Raw genomic sequence first — 18305 nt, 5'->3', positions numbered from 1 at the left:
TTCATTTAATCTCATCAAGTTTTGTTTTGCTTTTTAAATTTGATTTCCACTTTTAATATTTACAATTTATATAGTATTCTTTTTGACACTTTTCATGTAAATGTAATTTAGAAGATAAAGATGATAGGAACTATTCCTGAAAAATATGATGGATTCCTGGTTACGGATTCCTGTTTTTTCCAAAAGAAGCAAACTTTCTGAAGTTTAGGTTCCATTTGAGAACCAATTCTGCATTCCTAACACAGTAACTCCTGAGGATATATACCAAAAAGGATATAGAGACCAAAAATGAAACCTGGTAACCTGATATTCCCCAAGCAAGTCCTGCACAGAAGCAAGATTAGCAAGTTTATGCAATACTAAAACTAGAACATTTTCAGAATAGAACCATACATTTAAAAAATTATCAATTAAAACATTCTTTCTATTTTTCTACCTATTCCCTCCAAAAGTTCATACTGCGAACTGTTAAAGAATCACTTTTAAAATGACTATCACCTAAAATGTTCTTTTTAGCTTTTAGCCAACTCACATCCATTAAACTCAGTGAGAGTCATGTGGCTAAATTCTCATATACCAATTTGAAAATATATAGTATTACAAAGGTGCCAAGTAAAATATTACATTAATAAAGTAATGCATTTGCATACATTCATAATCTTTTGATACATTCATTAATTCAAAGTTTAGTTTTTAATTATACCTCATAGATATAATTTCTTCATAATCGCTCACAATATCCATTAAATTAAATTTGTGCTTAACTTTGACAAGTCGCTTTAAAATTAGTTTTCTCATCTGCAAAAAATAATTGAGTTTTTAATGAATTTAACATCTCTAAAATGAAAATTCACATTTGTAAATATATAGGCAGGAATTCTCCACTATGGCACTTTCATGCTACAGTGCCCTGGATCTGGCCAGGGGAGGATCCCCGAGTTCAGAATTCTTCAAAGCAGCTTACACTGCTTTGCAAGTCCACTACTGCAAGCCCCAGCAAATAGGTCACAGATTAGATGGAAGGGAAAGTGAGGTAGTGTAGACATCACAGATACCTCTATTACTGTTCTGCCTTATGCTGCAAACCATGTGGCAGCCTGAAGAGGTCACGACAACTTAGACAACTTCCCCAGGCTGCCTTAGTTATGCTGGCGATCATTTTGGCCCCTGCAGCAGACTGGAATCTGCAAAGATGGCATTAAGCCACTTTCCTCCCACAACCTATGTTGAGAGATTTGTGCTGTACCTCTTAGATCTGCAGCACAAAATTTCACCCACCGAATTAACGTACATGATGATTCTAATGGGCAGAAAACTTCTCCCCACACTCAGGTTGAGTAATTTGGCTGCACACTGATAAAGTCCCCTGGGGGCAACCGAGGAGAAATCCTTGACCCTAATCTTCTTAGTCAAGAGTGTCATGAAACAAACTCCCGTTACAACCAGCTCAGAAGAAAAAGATTCAAAGCCCCCTCCACCTTCTCTAGTGTATCCCTGCCTCCATTACTTACATTTGTTCACCACTACTGGACTTTGTGTATGGCAGCAACGGAGTAATTTACTAAAATATCAATTTCTTAAATTCTACTTCTGAAGATGCTGAGGTGCTATTACTTCAATAAGAGTTAAGAGGACTCAACACGCCACAGGAATTACTCAGCATCTTACAGATGTGAGCCCTTGGTCTGGGCCCTAGTCATTGCCACTCTGCTAATGCATACAGTGCAGTGACAGACATTGGTAATGGAACATGGTGCCCCTCACCTCTAGATCATCAGCTGAATTCCAGTGCTGGCTGGTAGGAACCAGAAGCCATCACCATCTGATAGCTATTCAGTATTCTATACAAAATTAATTGGTGATCTCAGTCCAATTGAGGACAGGTGTCCAGCTCACCAAAAACTCAATCACAAATGACTCCCTTATTTAAAGTCTGGAAGCCAAGGATTGTCTGGGTACAGAGACTCAGCTCCAGAAGTCATCTCTTCAGAAAAGGTTTTAGGTTCATTAGTGAAGAAGTTTGGACTGCTGCTGCACATTCTACTGCTATTCATTTTCTAGTACATTTCAATCCAGCATTGTAATAAGTATTACTTTCACATTACAGATTCTGAAAAGAAAAAGTCATTTTTCTCATAGCCAATACAGTCATGTCAATATTTGTCATACCTTCCTTATAAAGTTGGCAGACCTAATCCTTTGAGCAGTAATAGGATCCACATCTGTCATTGATATATCCTTCTCTAACTGGCTTTCATATTCCTGAATATAGAATTAGGTAATTTTCCTGGATCATACACTGATCTTTACAAAACTTTTTAAAGAAAACGAAGAGAGGCATTTAAACAACCTATATTATGTTCCACTTTTTAAAAACTATGATGAAATTAACAGAAGTTCCAGAATATGACATCTTTGCTGGATTCTCTCAAAGTGTATCCCTAAACACTTCACAAAGTTAAACATTTACAAAACTGTAACTAATAACAACAGTGGGAAAGGGAACTTAAAATGTATAGGCAAGAGGAGAAATATGTGTTTCCCCATACATGAGCTGAAAACAAAAGGAGAGTCAAAGAAGTGCAGAAATACAGAAAAGCAGTTTTATGAAAACAGGAACGACAGGGGAAAATGTGTTGGAACTGAAAGTAGTGAGACTGTGTGACAACACCAAGCAAAAAACTGATGCCAACTGAGCAGAGGGCAAAGGAAGAGAAGTAGGAAAAGAAAAAGTGATTGAACCACCAGTTGTGAGGTTGTGTGAAAAGACAAAGAAAAAGCTGGTGGTAGTTGGAGACAGTCTATGGAAGGTTTCAAAAAATAAGTAGAGCATTTCTGAAATGAATACTGCCATGAACTAGGGAGCCAGTGGGGAAATTTGAGAGGAAAACATGATTCTCTGTATGTGTGAGAAAATGAGCCAAAGTATTTTGCAGTTTGGAGAACTGGAACTTGGGGAGGCCATAGCCAATCAAGATGAGAGAAGATGAAAGCATGGAGGAGTTTCAGCCAAGGTGAATCTGCAATAGTGATGGTGGCACACATAGTCCATGTTGTGGAGTGTGTGCTAGATAAAACTGCCACCCTAGGAGAAGGAGAAGAGTTTAGAGTCAGGGATGATGACAGAATAAGAGAAAAGGAGGCAAATGGAATGTCTGAGTCAAGAAGGAAGACAGAGGAGATGGAGTGGTGCTGCAGGATTTTCCTCCGGCTGTATTTCCTGAGATATTTAGCTGAAGAAAATGAAGATGAAGCCACAAGATTACTTTGTGAAAGCATGCAGAGAGGCTAAACACAGAGAAGTCATTAAAGATGTCAAAACATATAAACAGCTGAATATCATCAGCAAACAATGCCAGCACTTCCTGATATTAACCATACTTGTGGGAGCACTGGAAATGCTATTCCAAAGTTCCCATTCTGTGGCCACTGTCTTTACTACATGTTGCATTCTATCTATGTTATGCATACTTACCCATGCATCCTAGAGAGAATACTGATGATCAAAGAAGGACCACAGGACAAAACAGGCAGTTCATAGAATCATAGAAGATTATGGTTGGAAGAGACCTCGGGAGGTCCAAACCCCTGCTCAAAGCAGGACCAACCCCACCTAAATCATCCCAGCCAGGGCAGTTGTATTAAAGGAGAATTACCAACACTGCCTAGAACTTGTTTGGTATCAGAAAGAGCTAGAGGGGACAAAAGACCAAGCAAAAGACATCCCTGAATATTTTTATTTAAAAAAATGTCATCAGGAGCATTCAGAAATAGCTAATATAACAGGATCCCAAGAACTGTCTATGTTTGCCCTAATTTTTTCTTAGCAGCACTAGAAGAATCTATGCTTGGGTTAAGGTCACAAAAAGCAATTATTTCCTAGATACTGAAAGCAATGTTGTCCAATTTATTGTGTTAAAATTTCAGGATCATGTTACTCTGACTAGCACTTTACATCATTGAACTCAACAAGGACTACTTGAGTAATGAAGTGCTAGTCAACATGAATAAGGACATTGGAATCTGGCTCTTAAGCATTATATCATGATACTGTAAAAGATTACACATGTCCTTGCTGCATATAGAAATCAAATAGGAAGAGGAAAGTTGAATTCAACTACTGTGAAAAATGAAAGATTAATATTAAACTCAGATTGTCATATATAACATGAAACAAATACCTGAATGACTGCATCTGGTATCTCTCTATCATACAGTGGTATTTGCCGAAAATGGCAGAAATCTAATTGCTCTGAATTCCTAAGCTGCAACAGCTGGAAACGTTTACACTTTTTAATCTCTTCTTCAGTAACAAAGTTAAATTCTTCTTGCAGCTGTTCAAGACGAAAATATTTTGACACAGTTTGTTCCTTGGATCTTGCATACTGTTAGAGAAAGTAAAAGCAAGGTTCAAATATCTTAAAACTTTTTGGGTGATGATTAATAAATTTTGCTATTTGTTTTTATAAAGTGAAACTACTGGCTTGAGCCAAGCAAAGAACCAACAGGTTCTAAGTAAACGTCCCATACTTCTAACAATACATCTCAATATGACCTGCAATACCATTGCTATTATTTGGGGCTTCTCTTCAACATAGATTTTATTATGTGAACAAAGGCCCACATTTTTTCTATTGGTATTAACTTTAAGGAGAAACAGACATTTGAGTTTGTATGGCATTTTTATTTGTTCTTTTTTTTTAAAAATCCACCTAGTATTTTTCTATGTCACAGAAATTAAATGACTGACTAATCCGTACTATCTCTGTATACATCCATTGGCCTAGGAAATTCTAATGAAGATGTTTCTTAAAATAGCACGGTTCACGGACAATAGGTGGACCACAATCATTACTGAGTGGTACCCGCGAGAACAAAAAAGACAACCTGGTTGGCCTCCAAGAAGATGGGAAGATGACATTGTTAAACATTTCAGACGAATGTGGAGAAGAAAGGCAAGAATGAGAGAAGAATGGTGGACGTGTTGTGATTGGCGCAGTCTTAATGACAGCTGAAGACAGATTGATCCAGGTGATCCAGGTGTAAAATATTACAAAGAGAAACAGAGTCTAAAACTACTACCTTTGAAGCAGCTTACTCAGTATCTACAAAGGGATCAAAGGAGACAACCCTTAGTCTTTCAAAAACTTCAAAATGAAAATTAAACTAGATTTTGTAGCAGTGAAGCCTCTTCTCGCTTTTGAAAAATTCCCCAAATTGCATAGTGAAGTCAGCTGTTCAGGCAGTGATCAGAAGTCATTACATGGACTCTCGAATAAGTCCACAGAGCCCCAGAAATTTTCAATTATTACCATTGCACCACATTTGACCACCACCTGGTTAATCTCTGCAGCTACTACTGAGCAGCTATAGGATCACCTAACTGACAGCACTGTGTCTCTGGTAGGATGGCTCCTGTTTCCATGCATAAAGTTAACTTCCTTCTGAATCCCTGAGATCCACAGAGTGAATGAAGTAGGGAAAACCCTATGAGGCTCCCCATCAGTGTGTTTTCCTCACCCCTGATCCTTCCCACAGATTTTGTGCTTCCTATCTCTAAATGATGTACTGAAATGACAAGACTTGAAACAGAAACAAAGAATAAAATTCATCACACAAGATGGCTGCAAATTGTTTTATTCATTTGCTCTCCCGAGCTTCACCATCATTTGTTTTCATAGAATCCATAGATTGATGATCTAAGTCTGCTATGGTTCATCTAAACAATGGGGTAAGAGTCATAGTGGAGTATGACACCAGAAGGAAGAATGACCAGAAAGAGTTCAGAGCAAGTGACCAAAGTTAGGGAAAGGGAAAAGGATATGAGAGGTAGAATAGGAGAGGGGGTATGTCATAACTATAAAGGGAAGGGTAACAGCTCTCCTGTGTACAGTGCCATAAAATCCCTCCTGGCCAGAGACTCCAAAATCCTTTTACCTGTAAAGGGTTAAGAAGCTCGGGTAACCTGGCTGACACCTGACCCAAAGGACCAATAAGGGGACAAGATACTTTCAAATCTGGGGGTGGGGGGGAAAGGCTTTTGTTTGTGCTCTTTGTTTTGGTTGTTGTTCGCTCTTGGGACTGAGAGGGACCAGACATCAATCCAGGTTCTCCACATCTTTCTAAACAAGTCTCTCCTATTTCAAACTTGTAAGTAAATAGCCAGGCAAGGCGTGTTAGTTTTACTTTGTTTTCTCAACTTGTAAATGTACCTTTTACTAGAGTGTTTATCTTTGTTTGCTATACTTTGAACCTGAGGATAGAGGGAGGTCCTCTGAGCTCTTTAAGTTTGATTACCCTGTAAAGTTATTTTCCATACTGATTTTACAGAGATGATTTTTACCTTTTTCTTTAATTAAAAGCCTTCTTTTTAAGAACCTGATTGATTTTTCCTTGTTTTTAGATCCAAGGGGGTTGGATCTGTATTCACCAGGAGTTGGTGAAAGGAAGGAGGGGGGATGGTTAATTTCTTCTTGTTTTAAGATCCCAGGGGGGTTGGAACTGTATTCACCGGGAGTTGGTGGGAGAAAGGAGGGGGATGGTTAATTTCTCCTTGTCTTAAGATCCAAGAGGTTTGGATCTGTATTCACCAGGGAATTGGTGAAAGGTTTCTCAAGGCTTCCTAGGGAAGGGAATTTACTTGGGAATGGTGGCAGCGGACCAGACCTAAGCTGGTAGTTAAGCTTAGAAGTTTCATGCAGGCCCCCGCATTTGTACCCTAAAATTCAGAGTGGGGAAGCAGCCTTGACAGGGTAACTATCTGATTCAAGTAGAATCTAAAATAAAAATAGGCACACTTATAATTAGGGAGCAACACTTTCATCTTGTTGCTCCAAGTATATACATAAATTATTTAGCTTTGCTCCTACTTCTTTTGGCATCTCCAGAAATCTTGAACAGAAGTAGTCTCACAGTTCAGGCCCATATTATTTATAACCTTGGAGCCAAAGATCTCCTGTAAAAAATGCTTTAGTAGTCAATATCTAGAAATTCCCTAACTCCTGTCATGTTAGACTCAATACATAGTTTCTTCTAGAATCAATTATAAATTATTATTACAAATTCCTAATACTGAACTCTGCTAAACATTACCATAATGAATTCTATCAAATCTGAATACTCAGGGTCATTAGGATCAATCTTGACTTCTTTGGCCCATTCAGTAAGCTTCTGTCTGTCAGTGAACCACAAGAGTCCAGTAGCTATTTCTGCATTTATGTTTCTTGGCACACTAAAAAGAAATGCAAGACTTTCACTTATTTTGTCATACATTAGCTCCTATATACTTTATACAGAATGGTTTAGCAAACATTTCCAATTCTCACAGACATCATCAGGTTCAGTCTTATTCTAAGTCATGACTACAAGAAAAATAAAGATGGAAACACCCAAGAAATCTGTAGAAAATAGGTTAACTGTGGTCTACAGTAAATTAGCATTATACAGAACACCTTGCCATAAAGCAAATGATAATTTAGCATAACTTTTCCCATAGTATTAAACATGAGATGCTATTTAGTGAAACCTGTGACAATCTTATAGAAATATAAGATTTATTATTACCTGTAACAAGCAGAGATTATTTTCTGAGATACAGGGGCTAACGGAATTCCTTCCTCATCGACCGCCCAGGATAAGGAATACATTAGTTTTCCTGATGTCAAAAGACACACCTTTTCAGTTTCATTTTCATCCAGAAGAAAAGGTACATCTGTAAATTAAAAGTTGTTGGAAGAAAATAAATCAGTATAATTAAATTTAAAGTTCTCTCTCGTTCAGTTTTCCCCCAGCTTTTGAAAGCTGATATCTTCAGAAAAATGAACCCAAGTACACTGATCCTTCAACCCTGCCATTTGTTGTTAAAGGTCTACCCATCTTAATTTATACATCTTCCACACCCCAGTGACTAGTCTTTCACACCCACATCCCAAGACTTCTTTAGGATATAAGCACGTACTTAAGAGCTTTCCTGAATCAGGATGCTTTCTTGATCTGGGGCCTAAAGGAGGAGAGCCATTCAAACCCCAGATCTTTGGGAATATGTACAGTTCCTTAGCAGATCTAGCAAAAATTTCCGAGAGGCATCAATAGGCAGTTTGTGATCTGCTGGAGTAAGGAATTGACTGGGAGGGAATTCTGAAAAAACATGTCTATTCCCAATCCTTTTGAGACCTTCTTTATTGGTTCTTGGACTTGGCATCCAGATTCTGAATTAGAGGATATCTCCTTCCTCAGAACCACTGGCTCACTAGGCCAGTCACAAAAACTTGATATGAAAATGGCAGAACCATTGTGTTATACTTTCTCGGTGTGCCCAGGACTGTGGTTTACCTTGTTACCACCCCCTGCCTCAGCAAGAGAGAGATTTGTTGGTGCTAAACTGAGTCACAGATTCCTGTCACCCCAGTCTGTTAGCCATCCCAGTCAAACTTCTCAGGACTCTGCCAGTCCCTTCTTTGCTTTGAAGTTAACACTTGCAGCACACAAGTCCATGAGCCCCTTTAAGAGCATTCCCCTGTGATATCCAGCACCAGTCATTAGGCACTCTCAGTAATTAACAAGTCCACTATCTCCAAAGAGACAGTATACACACCAACTTATTTGATTCAACCAAGAATTCACACTTTACTTAATATTACAGCACTGAGATCTACTTATGATAAAACAAAGAGAAGCTATTAACAAAGATAGATATTCAAGTGATACTGAGTAAGGGTAGTAGAAACAGATATGGTTACAACTGAAACAAAAGTATAACACATTTCTAAGAGACTAAACCTAACTTTAGCAAGCTACAATCCTTTGGCTAAAATAGTTTTCTCACCCTCAAAGTCCTTTTGCAGAGTTTGCTGATTTTCAGTCAAATCAAGATCCAAATTTTTCATTAATTACTCACCTCCACCAGGAGTGTTCTTCAGTGAAATAAATCAAAAATGTCCCTTTTGCTTTTCTTTATATTCCTCCCCGCCCCCCAACTCACTGTTTTGACCCCAAAGACAAGACAACCCTCTCCCCACCACCACCCTGGCCCATGGCTCTAGTATCTGGTGTCTTCCCATACTGATTTCACATCCTGCCATCCCCCTGCCTTTTCCTGTTGACATACAAATGCAACTCCCATTATATTCAGCTCCACAATGCTCATTACATTAGAGACAAGGAAATAACTATCCTCATTCCTGTCTGGAAGAAAACCTGTTTTTCCCTTTGTTTGGTTACAGATTTTAAAGCATAATATCGGTAAGTACTCATATATATATATACATATACATACATATATATATATATATACACACACACACACATTCATAATTATATTAATGACTAATGTGCCACTGGCTGTCAGTCAATATCTTACAAGATGCTCTGTACAGATAAATACTGTGGCAGCAATGTGTTAGGTGTAGTGAGTTTGTCAAGCCTTACAAGAGTTGCTCACAGGTTACTGAACCACCATTGGGCCTCTGTGTCACACACTGACTTACAGATTTCAAATAACTCTTCAGAAACACAGTAAAACTCCCAGCAATCCTTAAAAAGGCTTTGTAGGAAACTTCTTAGAGGAGAGGTTAAAATCTACTGGCAAAATTTAGCAAAACAGGAAGCACTCACTGGTCCACTCAGATACTATATGCCAGAGAAAATAGCATGAAGAAGGCTCATTGAGATCCTCACTCTGTGGAAGTCTTGAGGCACCTCTTCCTCAGGGCTTGTTTACACAGAAATTTAGCATGCAGCAAACTAAAATGTGACTCTACCGCCCACTAGCTTGCAGCACACTAACTGTCTGTGTGGACCCTGCTACTTGTGCACCAAAAGTTTTGTAGGACACTCTGATGTACTGCAAACATCAGTATATCAAAGCGATTATGGAACTTTTAGTGCCTGGTAGCAGGTCCACACTATCAGTTAGGGTGTGGCAAGCTAGTGAGCTCTAGATTCATCTCCTGGTTTTCCATGAACTAAGTATCCGTGTAGATAAGCTCTCAGAGACTGAAGCTAGTTCCGGAACTGTCTCTTCCCCATATGTGAGATGGGAGTGCTAGGTTTTTCTTTTCCTGCTCCAGAGACCACCTCAGAAGCTGCCTCATTTTGCTGCTGCTTCAAGGAGAGCCTCTGGCTTCACAGGTGAGTTTCCCTCCTCAATTAGAAAAATTGAGCAGGCTATTTTTTCCTGTCACAGCTCCAGAAATCACTTCAGCTGCTGCTTCACTGCACTGAAATAGTGGACGTTTCTCTCTCTGTGAACAGAAAAACCAAAATATACTTAAAGCCTACGTAAGAAAGACACAGTTGAGATGGATCTTATTTTCTCTCTTTCCCTAGAGAGGCAAATGATGTCCAGATGCAACCTTGTACGAAGAGGTTACTCATTTTGTGTAGTAACTGTGGTTCTTCAAGATGTGTCCCCCCATGGGTTCTCCACTTCAGGTGCCCACGCACCTCTTGAGTCCTTGATCAGAGATTTTCTGTTAGCATTGTTCATTGGCCCATGCGTGCGTCTTATGCATCCTCATGCCACACACTGATGCTATATAGGGCTGCATGGATGAACCACCATGGAAAAAGAGCTGTCTGCGTGAAGACAGCACTGCCTTGTAGGACTGGTTTTGAGTAGCTAATCATTGAGGTACACGAAGACTAGAATTGCTTTTCATCAGAGGTAAGCAGCCACTATTGCCAGGACCTTTGAAAATACCCTTGGGGCCAAAGAAAAGCTGGATGGAAGAATTCACTATTGAAAATGATTCTGGCCTATAGTAAAACATAGGTATTTAATGTGTGATGGGTGTAACACTATATCAAAATAGGCATCCTGTAGGTCAAGGGTCAAAAACAAAATTTACTTCCTCTAGTGAAGGAATTATAGTTGCCAGAGTCACCATCTTGAACTTTGGAGGCTTTAAAAATTTGTTTAGTAGTTTTAGATCCAAAATTGTTCTCCATCCTCCTTTGGCACAAGGAAATACTTTGAGTAACACCCTTTCCCTTTGTGAGGAGGTGAGACTAGCTCTATTGCTCCTCGCTGAAGGAGAGAGTCCACTTCTTGTTTCAATAAAAGCTTGTGAGAGAGGTCCCTGAAGAGGGACAGGGAAAGGCGTGAAAGGGAGGGAGGGACATAAAGTGGATGGTATAGCTTGATGTTATAACCTCTATGAGGCTGTAATGGCATTAGCACCTGCCTCTTGCGAGTGCCCCTTTCTGGCCGATATATGCCTGCAATCACTCTGTTTTGAATGGGGCGGCACCCTCCTCTTGCGGGAACCCCCTTCTGGTCAGATGTGAGCCTGCTTCTTCCTGTTCTTACGATGGGGTGGCACCTGCCTCTCGCGAGTGCCCCCACCCCTGGCCGATGGTTCTTTTGGCCGGTCTTCAGTGACTCAGCAGACCACTATCGCCCCTTCCAGGGTATATAGTCTATAGTTCTTGCTCACGGCCCTGGTATAGGGAGATAGCACCAAGGCTTCCTTCCCGGAGGCACTGCCTTCTTTAACAGCCCAACAAGGGCCCATCTTGGTACCCTAGGTTGGTGTCCTTTTGGCAGCCCTCGCCTGGGCTCAGTCTTCAACCAGACCAGCAGGGCCCCTCATGGTACCCTCACCTGGTCTGGCTAGGTTCTGGACTCAGTCCCCTGGGCTCAGCCTCCTTGCATTGACCTGTCCCCAGTCCAGCTGCTCTTCCAGCCAGTCAGGCACCCAGTCGTCCCTCTTCAAGCTCCAGGCAACAACTGACTGCTCTGCCTCTGCTGCTTCCTTTTACATGGCACTTCTGGCCCCTGATTGGTTGCTCCAGCAGCCCCTCTGGTTGGCTACTTCCTCTGCATTCACTCTAGGCTGCCAGGAGGACTTCTCTGTTCTTTTCTGGGGCGGGGTGAGGCAGGGCTATGAGGCCTCCAGCAGGGGGCCTCAGGACCTAGTCCAGCCCATCATACACCTCCCCTCTCAGACAGGATTGGGGCAGTGGTTCTTCCCTCAGTCCTTTTCTGCCCCCGCTTCAGTCAGGGCATATTCTTTTCCTTGCCCCTGTCAGTCAGGGTCTTTTCTCCCAGGTCTCTCTTACCCATAGAGCATTCAAGAGCCCTTTCAGTACACCTCTGCCTCTGGCTCTCCTTTGCCTCTGCCTCTGACACTGGTTTTGTTGTGCTACTGCCTTTGCCTGTGGCTCTCTTTCGGCCTCTGCCTCTACACAATAAAACACTTAAAATCTTGCCTGTTGTTTCCGTGGCTGCCTCAGCCTCAGTTGTTTTACTGCCTCTTCAGGCCCTTGTGGATCAGGGTCGGTCTGAAGATCCTCACCCCAATACCATAATATAATAGAGTTCGTACCCGACTCTCGCAAGCACCCCCTCTCTGGCCAATACATGCCAATCACTCAGTTTTGAATGGGGCAGAGGACTGTCCAACTCCAGCCTCCCTATGTAATAATGCTGGTGATCTAGTGAATCGCTACTGATAAGCAGCTCTGGGATATGTAGAAGCACCATGTACAGAAATAGAAAAGACTAACTGGAAGTCATCTTCATCCTCCTCAGTATCCTCTAACTGGGAGACACCAATGAAAAAGGGTTGAGAGTCCCGTGGAACCAGAAAACAATGGTAATCTGGAGATCAGTGTCTCAGTACCCAGAGGCATTTGGTACACATGAGCAATGGGAACTCTGGTTCATCCGTCACAAACAAGTCCTTAATTCTTGTGGTACTAAGTAGGGGCTTGATACCAACTTGGTAGCCGAAGAAGGCGGTACCACTGACTGAGAATATACCGACACTGTGGTTTGCCTGGTACCAAGGGTGCTGAGTGGGTAGGTACTGATGGTGGGGCTGTGCCAGAAGGTAACTGTCTGGAGGGATTATTCATGACCACCTTGTCCCTCGTAGACGGTACCAGGACCCTATCAGAGATGTGTTTCTCCAGGACTTTCCAGCCCCGCTAGTACAGGAGGAGTCTTTTGCCTCTATGGTACTGAGCCGAGAGGTTGAGGCTTCCAAGACTGTGGATCTAGCTGAGGACTGGGGCCATATCAGGAGAATAAGACTCTCCAAAGGGAGGGAAAGGAAACAAATAAATCTTCTCACTACTTATATCTAACTAACTAACTATAAACTATCTACTAACAATTAACTACACTAAGCTAATCCTGAACAACCAACCATAAGAAACTGAATGAGATAGACGAGGCATGCTCAAGACAGACATACTAAAGCTCCGCCTCAGGCTGAGATGGTTGATTAGGAACTTAGAATGGTTCACCGGGCAGCCCTATTTCACCTCGGTGAATGGCACAAGGATTCATAGAATGCATGTGCAGGTTGAACAGATGCTGCTAACAGAAAATCTCTGATCAAGGACTCGAGAGATGCATGTCCACCTGAAGTGAAGCAATCATAGAGACACTACTCAAAGAAGTCAAACTTCTTATGTGTTTCTCTCAGTGAGGTATTAATCGAACTGGATAAGCAGAGAAGGAAGCTCCGAACAGCAGGAAAATCCTGGATGGTGAATGGTCATCATTTTGCCAATGAGGAGGAACTACCAAGTGTCTGTGTCATCACAGAGTGAGCTACAGGAAGGGCATTTCAAAGGAAGGTCTCAGTGTTAGAGTAATGCAAAGTGCTTTCACTCTGACATAGCTCTGAAAGATACTAAATACTACCACAGGTTTGGTGTAAGAGGTCAGGAGGAAGGAGGCCAAACACTACTCCCCGAGGAGACTATCAACTCTTCTTCAAGCATCAGACAAAGAATTTAGATTTAAGACTCGGTCTCGCAGTGCACTATTCTGCCAACAAACCACTAAGCCACGCTCAAATCTTTTTCACATATAAGTAACTTACTGCTTCCCACTTCTCCATTTGTGGGTTTAACTTGCTGGTCACAGCTAAATTCCGCCTGTTCCAATACACCTTTGCTTTGCAGTACAGTATTGTCAGGAATAGGTAAATATATTTTGGCCAACATATTTGTCCTTTTAGATGATTCACAAATCTAAAAATAAAACAATTTGTGCTGTAGTTAAGATGATGTGTCAAAAAAGAACAAATTCCAGCAAAGAGATTCTGAAAGAAGCTGGGGGAGGGGGAAGAAACCCCCAAAAGGAGGATTAATATAATTTTAGACAGACAGAATATGTACTTGTAATGGAAAAGTGGTTCTGTTTGCACAATCTTTCTTAACTACTTATATGGTCCTAATTTCCATAGTATCTGAGCACCTCAGTCTTTAAAAAAAATTCTCTTAACATCCCATGAGGTACTATTATACCCATTTGTAAGAACTCAGGCACAGAGAGACTGTCTCGTGCCTAAAGTCACACAGTAAGTCTATGGCAATAGAGCGAACTGAACCTGAATCTCACAAATCCCTAGCATCCTAACCACTGAGCCAATGTGCCTGTCAAACAATAGCCTGTTTGTATAGGCATACATATATTGAGTGATGAACTGCCAAAATATTAACAACGGTTCCCTCCTCTTCACCCCACGAGGGGGTTGTGCCCCTCCCTCTCCCCCCGGGACAACCGGTTCTAAAAGGGCTTCTAAATTTAACATCCAGTTCCTGCGAACCGGTGGGAACCGGCTCCAGCTCACCACTGCATATATTCTGCAATTGTAACTTGTACAGCTGTTTTTGAAAATTTGGTTCAGTATTTTGTATGCTAATTTTATAAAGATAAACTATAACATGACAGAAAACACAAACATTAAGGGGCCAATCCAATTTCCATTACAGTCATGGATTTTTAATGCCAGAAAGGACCATTAGATCATTTAGTCCCCTCTCCTGTATATCACATGCCATATGATTTCATATAGCTACCTCTGCATTGATCCAATAACTTGTGTTTGACTAAAGCATATGCTCCAGAAAGGCATCCAGTCTTGATATGAAGACATCAAGACATGGAATATCTCCCAATTCCCTTGATAATTTGTTCCAGTGGTTAATCAATATCTGTTAAAAATGTGTGGCTTATATCTATTTTGAATTTCCATTTGGCTTCAGCTTCCAGCTATTGGTTCTTGTCATGCCTTTCTCAGCTTAGATTAGAGTTCTTCAGTATACAGTATTTTCTCCCTGTGAAGGTACTTAGACATAAGCTCTTCAAGAATCTCTCTGTAAGGCATTTTTTCCAGCCCTAAAATCATTTTTGTGGCTCTTTTCTGAACCGTTTCCAATTTTTCAACATTCTTTCAAAAAAGTAGACACCAGAACTGGATGCAATATTCCAGGATAAGTCTCACTAATGCAGTATACAGAGGTAACATCATCTCGTTCCTCCTACTCACTACTCCTCTGTTTATATCACCAAGAACCATATTAGCCCTTTCTGAAATCTGTCAGTTAGCCAGTTCTGAATCTATTTAACATGAGCCTTATTGATATTGCGGAATGCTCTCAGACTTTTGCAAAGCATTATACATCTACACTGCTACTTTTAATCAATCAAAGTTGCAATCTCATAAAAAAATATTAGGTTTGTTTGTCAAGACCTATTTCCCATAAAACTATGACTGACATTAATTATATTCCCATCCTTTAATTCTTTAGTGACTGAATCCTGCTATCAGCTTTGCCATTATTTTGCCTAGGACTGGTATCAGGCTAACTGACTTATAGCTACCCATCAATATGAGTCTTCCCGTGGATTTTAATGCAAGTTGGGGATCAGACCTAAAACATTGCACAGAAATGAAGTACAAAAGTAATTACATTACTATACCTCCAATCGAAGAGATTCAGGCCAATTTAATAACTGAATACTAAAAATTTGCTGAAACATTACTCTAAAATCCAGCTGTAGGGGAGCTACTGAAGTGCAAGAGACTTGTTTTTCATTGTAAAATATTTTAATAAAATACTGTTGCCTCTGAACTTTGGCTCTTCTCTTCTGTTCATACCTATAAATTACCAAATAGAATACAGATTTAATTAATTCTAGATAATCAAACTCAGAGTAACAAACTGGTGACTAAGTGCAACAGTTACCGTAGCATCACAAAAACACAAAAGCTTAGCAAATTGGTTAATTTAAAGGGAATACAAATCATGCATGTTTGCGATCAAAGATTAATACTGAGTACATAATAAAGAGATATTTAGCCTACATTTATAAAAAGACCCATGCCTCTGCTCAACTTTACACACTGTGAGCAGTCCCATTGACTTCACATTGCATAAGATTAAGCATGTGCATAATTCCTTGAAGGATGATGGCATTAATATGTTAAATTTTATTTTAATATAAGATTTACTTTTTTAAAAAAACAATCGAACATCTAAATTTTTAATTTAAATGAATTATTTTGAAGCTATTTACTTTCAAATGATAATACACTAATTTCTAAGGATATGTGAAATTAAAACATACATATCATCATTATTCTACCTTAGCAGAGAAATAAATATGTTGCAATTTACTAATTACAACTTACATGGGACACTTGGACACTGCTGTTATTTCTGCAGTCAAAGTGAGAAGTGGTATGAAAAAGGATTCCTTTATCTCTGAAAGTTGTGTTGAACTCACCAATGGAGGAGCTGAATCCAAACATCCCTAGAAATCAGTATCAGTATTTTAACTGTTTGTAACATACCTTTTTTAGCACAAGCATTAATTTCCTACATTCAAACTGGTTATCATAAGATATCTATAAAATACGATTAAGATCCTTTGGCCCCTTTGAAAATCTCCGCCTAAATTTTCACTGGACCTGGGACATTAACAGCATCACCATGATTTCCACAATTCTAAAGCAGTTGCTTTCTCTAGCAAATCAAGGAGCACTATACTGCTGTCATAAAAGCGAGTGACAAAACTCTCATTAGCTACAATGTGAGACGGATCAGGCACACAATATTTATTATTTTAAAACCTGTCTCATAATTTAAGTACCTTCTGTTTTCCCCAGGTCTCTGAAATATTGTCAGGGTTATCAATATTATCTTCTCCTTCCAGCCATCTGTCTTTTTCAGCATCTTGTGCTAATCCTGCCTTATATTCATCCTCATTATTTTTCTTTGTCAGCCTTCTTCAAACATGGATACAAAACATTTAAATATTATAATTAGAAAAATGTAGCTATAGTTGTTAGATCACACACTATAATCTTCCAATGTAGAACAAATACTTCAAAGTGTTACCTCACAGTACACCAGAGTTTGAAACTCGTGGAAGATATCAACAGGATTATAAATTAAAAACAGCCACTTTTTGTAATTATTTGCTTTAGTTAGAATGTTTGGGGAAGGGAGATGTCTACATCAAGGGCAAAACCCATGCTTTTTGTTTTGTTTATCTCCTTTCAAGATACTGATGCTCAATACTTGTATTTGAACTTCTTAAAATCAATTTTCATTACCATAAAATAATTATAGAATTACAAAATTTACAATAGGAAATTTATAAGGACTGATAGAGAATTATCAATCAAAATTTCAGGCAATACCTTAACTAACCACAACCCTAATTTATAAGAGAGCTAGGAAAATATGGATCTAACAACAACACTATAAGTACACTACATTCACCAAATAAATGTCCTTTTCCAAAACTGTATTCCATATAAACCTGGTTATGAAACACATGCAGTTTTGATTGACTGCAGCTTTCTGAATATACTAATAGAAAGTCCATTTCAAATAATGAAATGTCAGAACACAGAAAATATAGTATTAGTTGCACTAGATAAGGGCATCTAGAGTGAAGGGCCATCTACTCAGCACAACAGCAGTACAATCAGACTGTGTGGGAATTCCCTCCTAGGGAACCGGAACTTAGGGTTAGAGTCTTCCCCTCAGACCCAAGAAATCTGGATTCTAACTAAATAGGTCCCACTCTCTCCAATGCACGCAACCCTCTCTAAGGTGATAGACCATCTGCTCCGAATGCCTATCAACTTCACTATGAGAATCATTTTTGACTTTGACCCAATGAAAGCAGGAAAAGACACCTCCCCCCATCCCCCGGAAGTCCTAAAACACAATCACTGGACAGTGACAACTGATATCTGTCCTCCACAGGCGTCCTACCCCTTCATATGCCAGATTTGGCTCAGAACAGAATATCATGGAGGCCCGTGATAAATTTGGAGGCCTTTGTGCTGTACAAATGACAGCATGAGAACTAGCCTAATATCAAACCAACACAGGAAAGTCAATAGGCTCCAACACAGCTATCTGCAACAGCTATTCCAGCCTAAGAACTGGAATGGTGTATATAGCACCTCTAATGGTGTTTGAGATATTGCATCCAGCTACATTTTTATAAAGTATCTTTGAAAAATTGTATTGAGAATTTACAGTTC

At 39.9% G+C, this 18305-nt stretch overlaps 1 protein-coding gene across 1 annotated transcript in view; it reads right to left on the bottom strand.

Annotated features, from left to right (window-relative positions):
- Window positions 1–18305, bottom strand: part of CC2D2B (coiled-coil and C2 domain containing 2B) — a 96904-nt gene that overhangs the window by 47350 nt on the left and 31249 nt on the right. Inside the window, 9 exon segments of the mRNA XM_034776860.1 lie at window positions 704–798; window positions 2170–2262; window positions 4182–4385; window positions 7093–7231; window positions 7564–7711; window positions 13836–13986; window positions 15722–15899; window positions 16434–16555; window positions 16895–17030. Coding sequence (XP_034632751.1) covers window positions 704–798; window positions 2170–2262; window positions 4182–4385; window positions 7093–7231; window positions 7564–7711; window positions 13836–13986; window positions 15722–15899; window positions 16434–16555; window positions 16895–17030 — 1266 coding nt within the window.

This window comes from Trachemys scripta, chromosome 7 (genome assembly GCF_013100865.1).
Source record: "Trachemys scripta elegans isolate TJP31775 chromosome 7, CAS_Tse_1.0, whole genome shotgun sequence".
Taxonomy (NCBI): domain Eukaryota; kingdom Metazoa; phylum Chordata; order Testudines; family Emydidae; genus Trachemys; species Trachemys scripta.
This window is presented reverse-complemented; position numbering and strand designations above follow the sequence as displayed.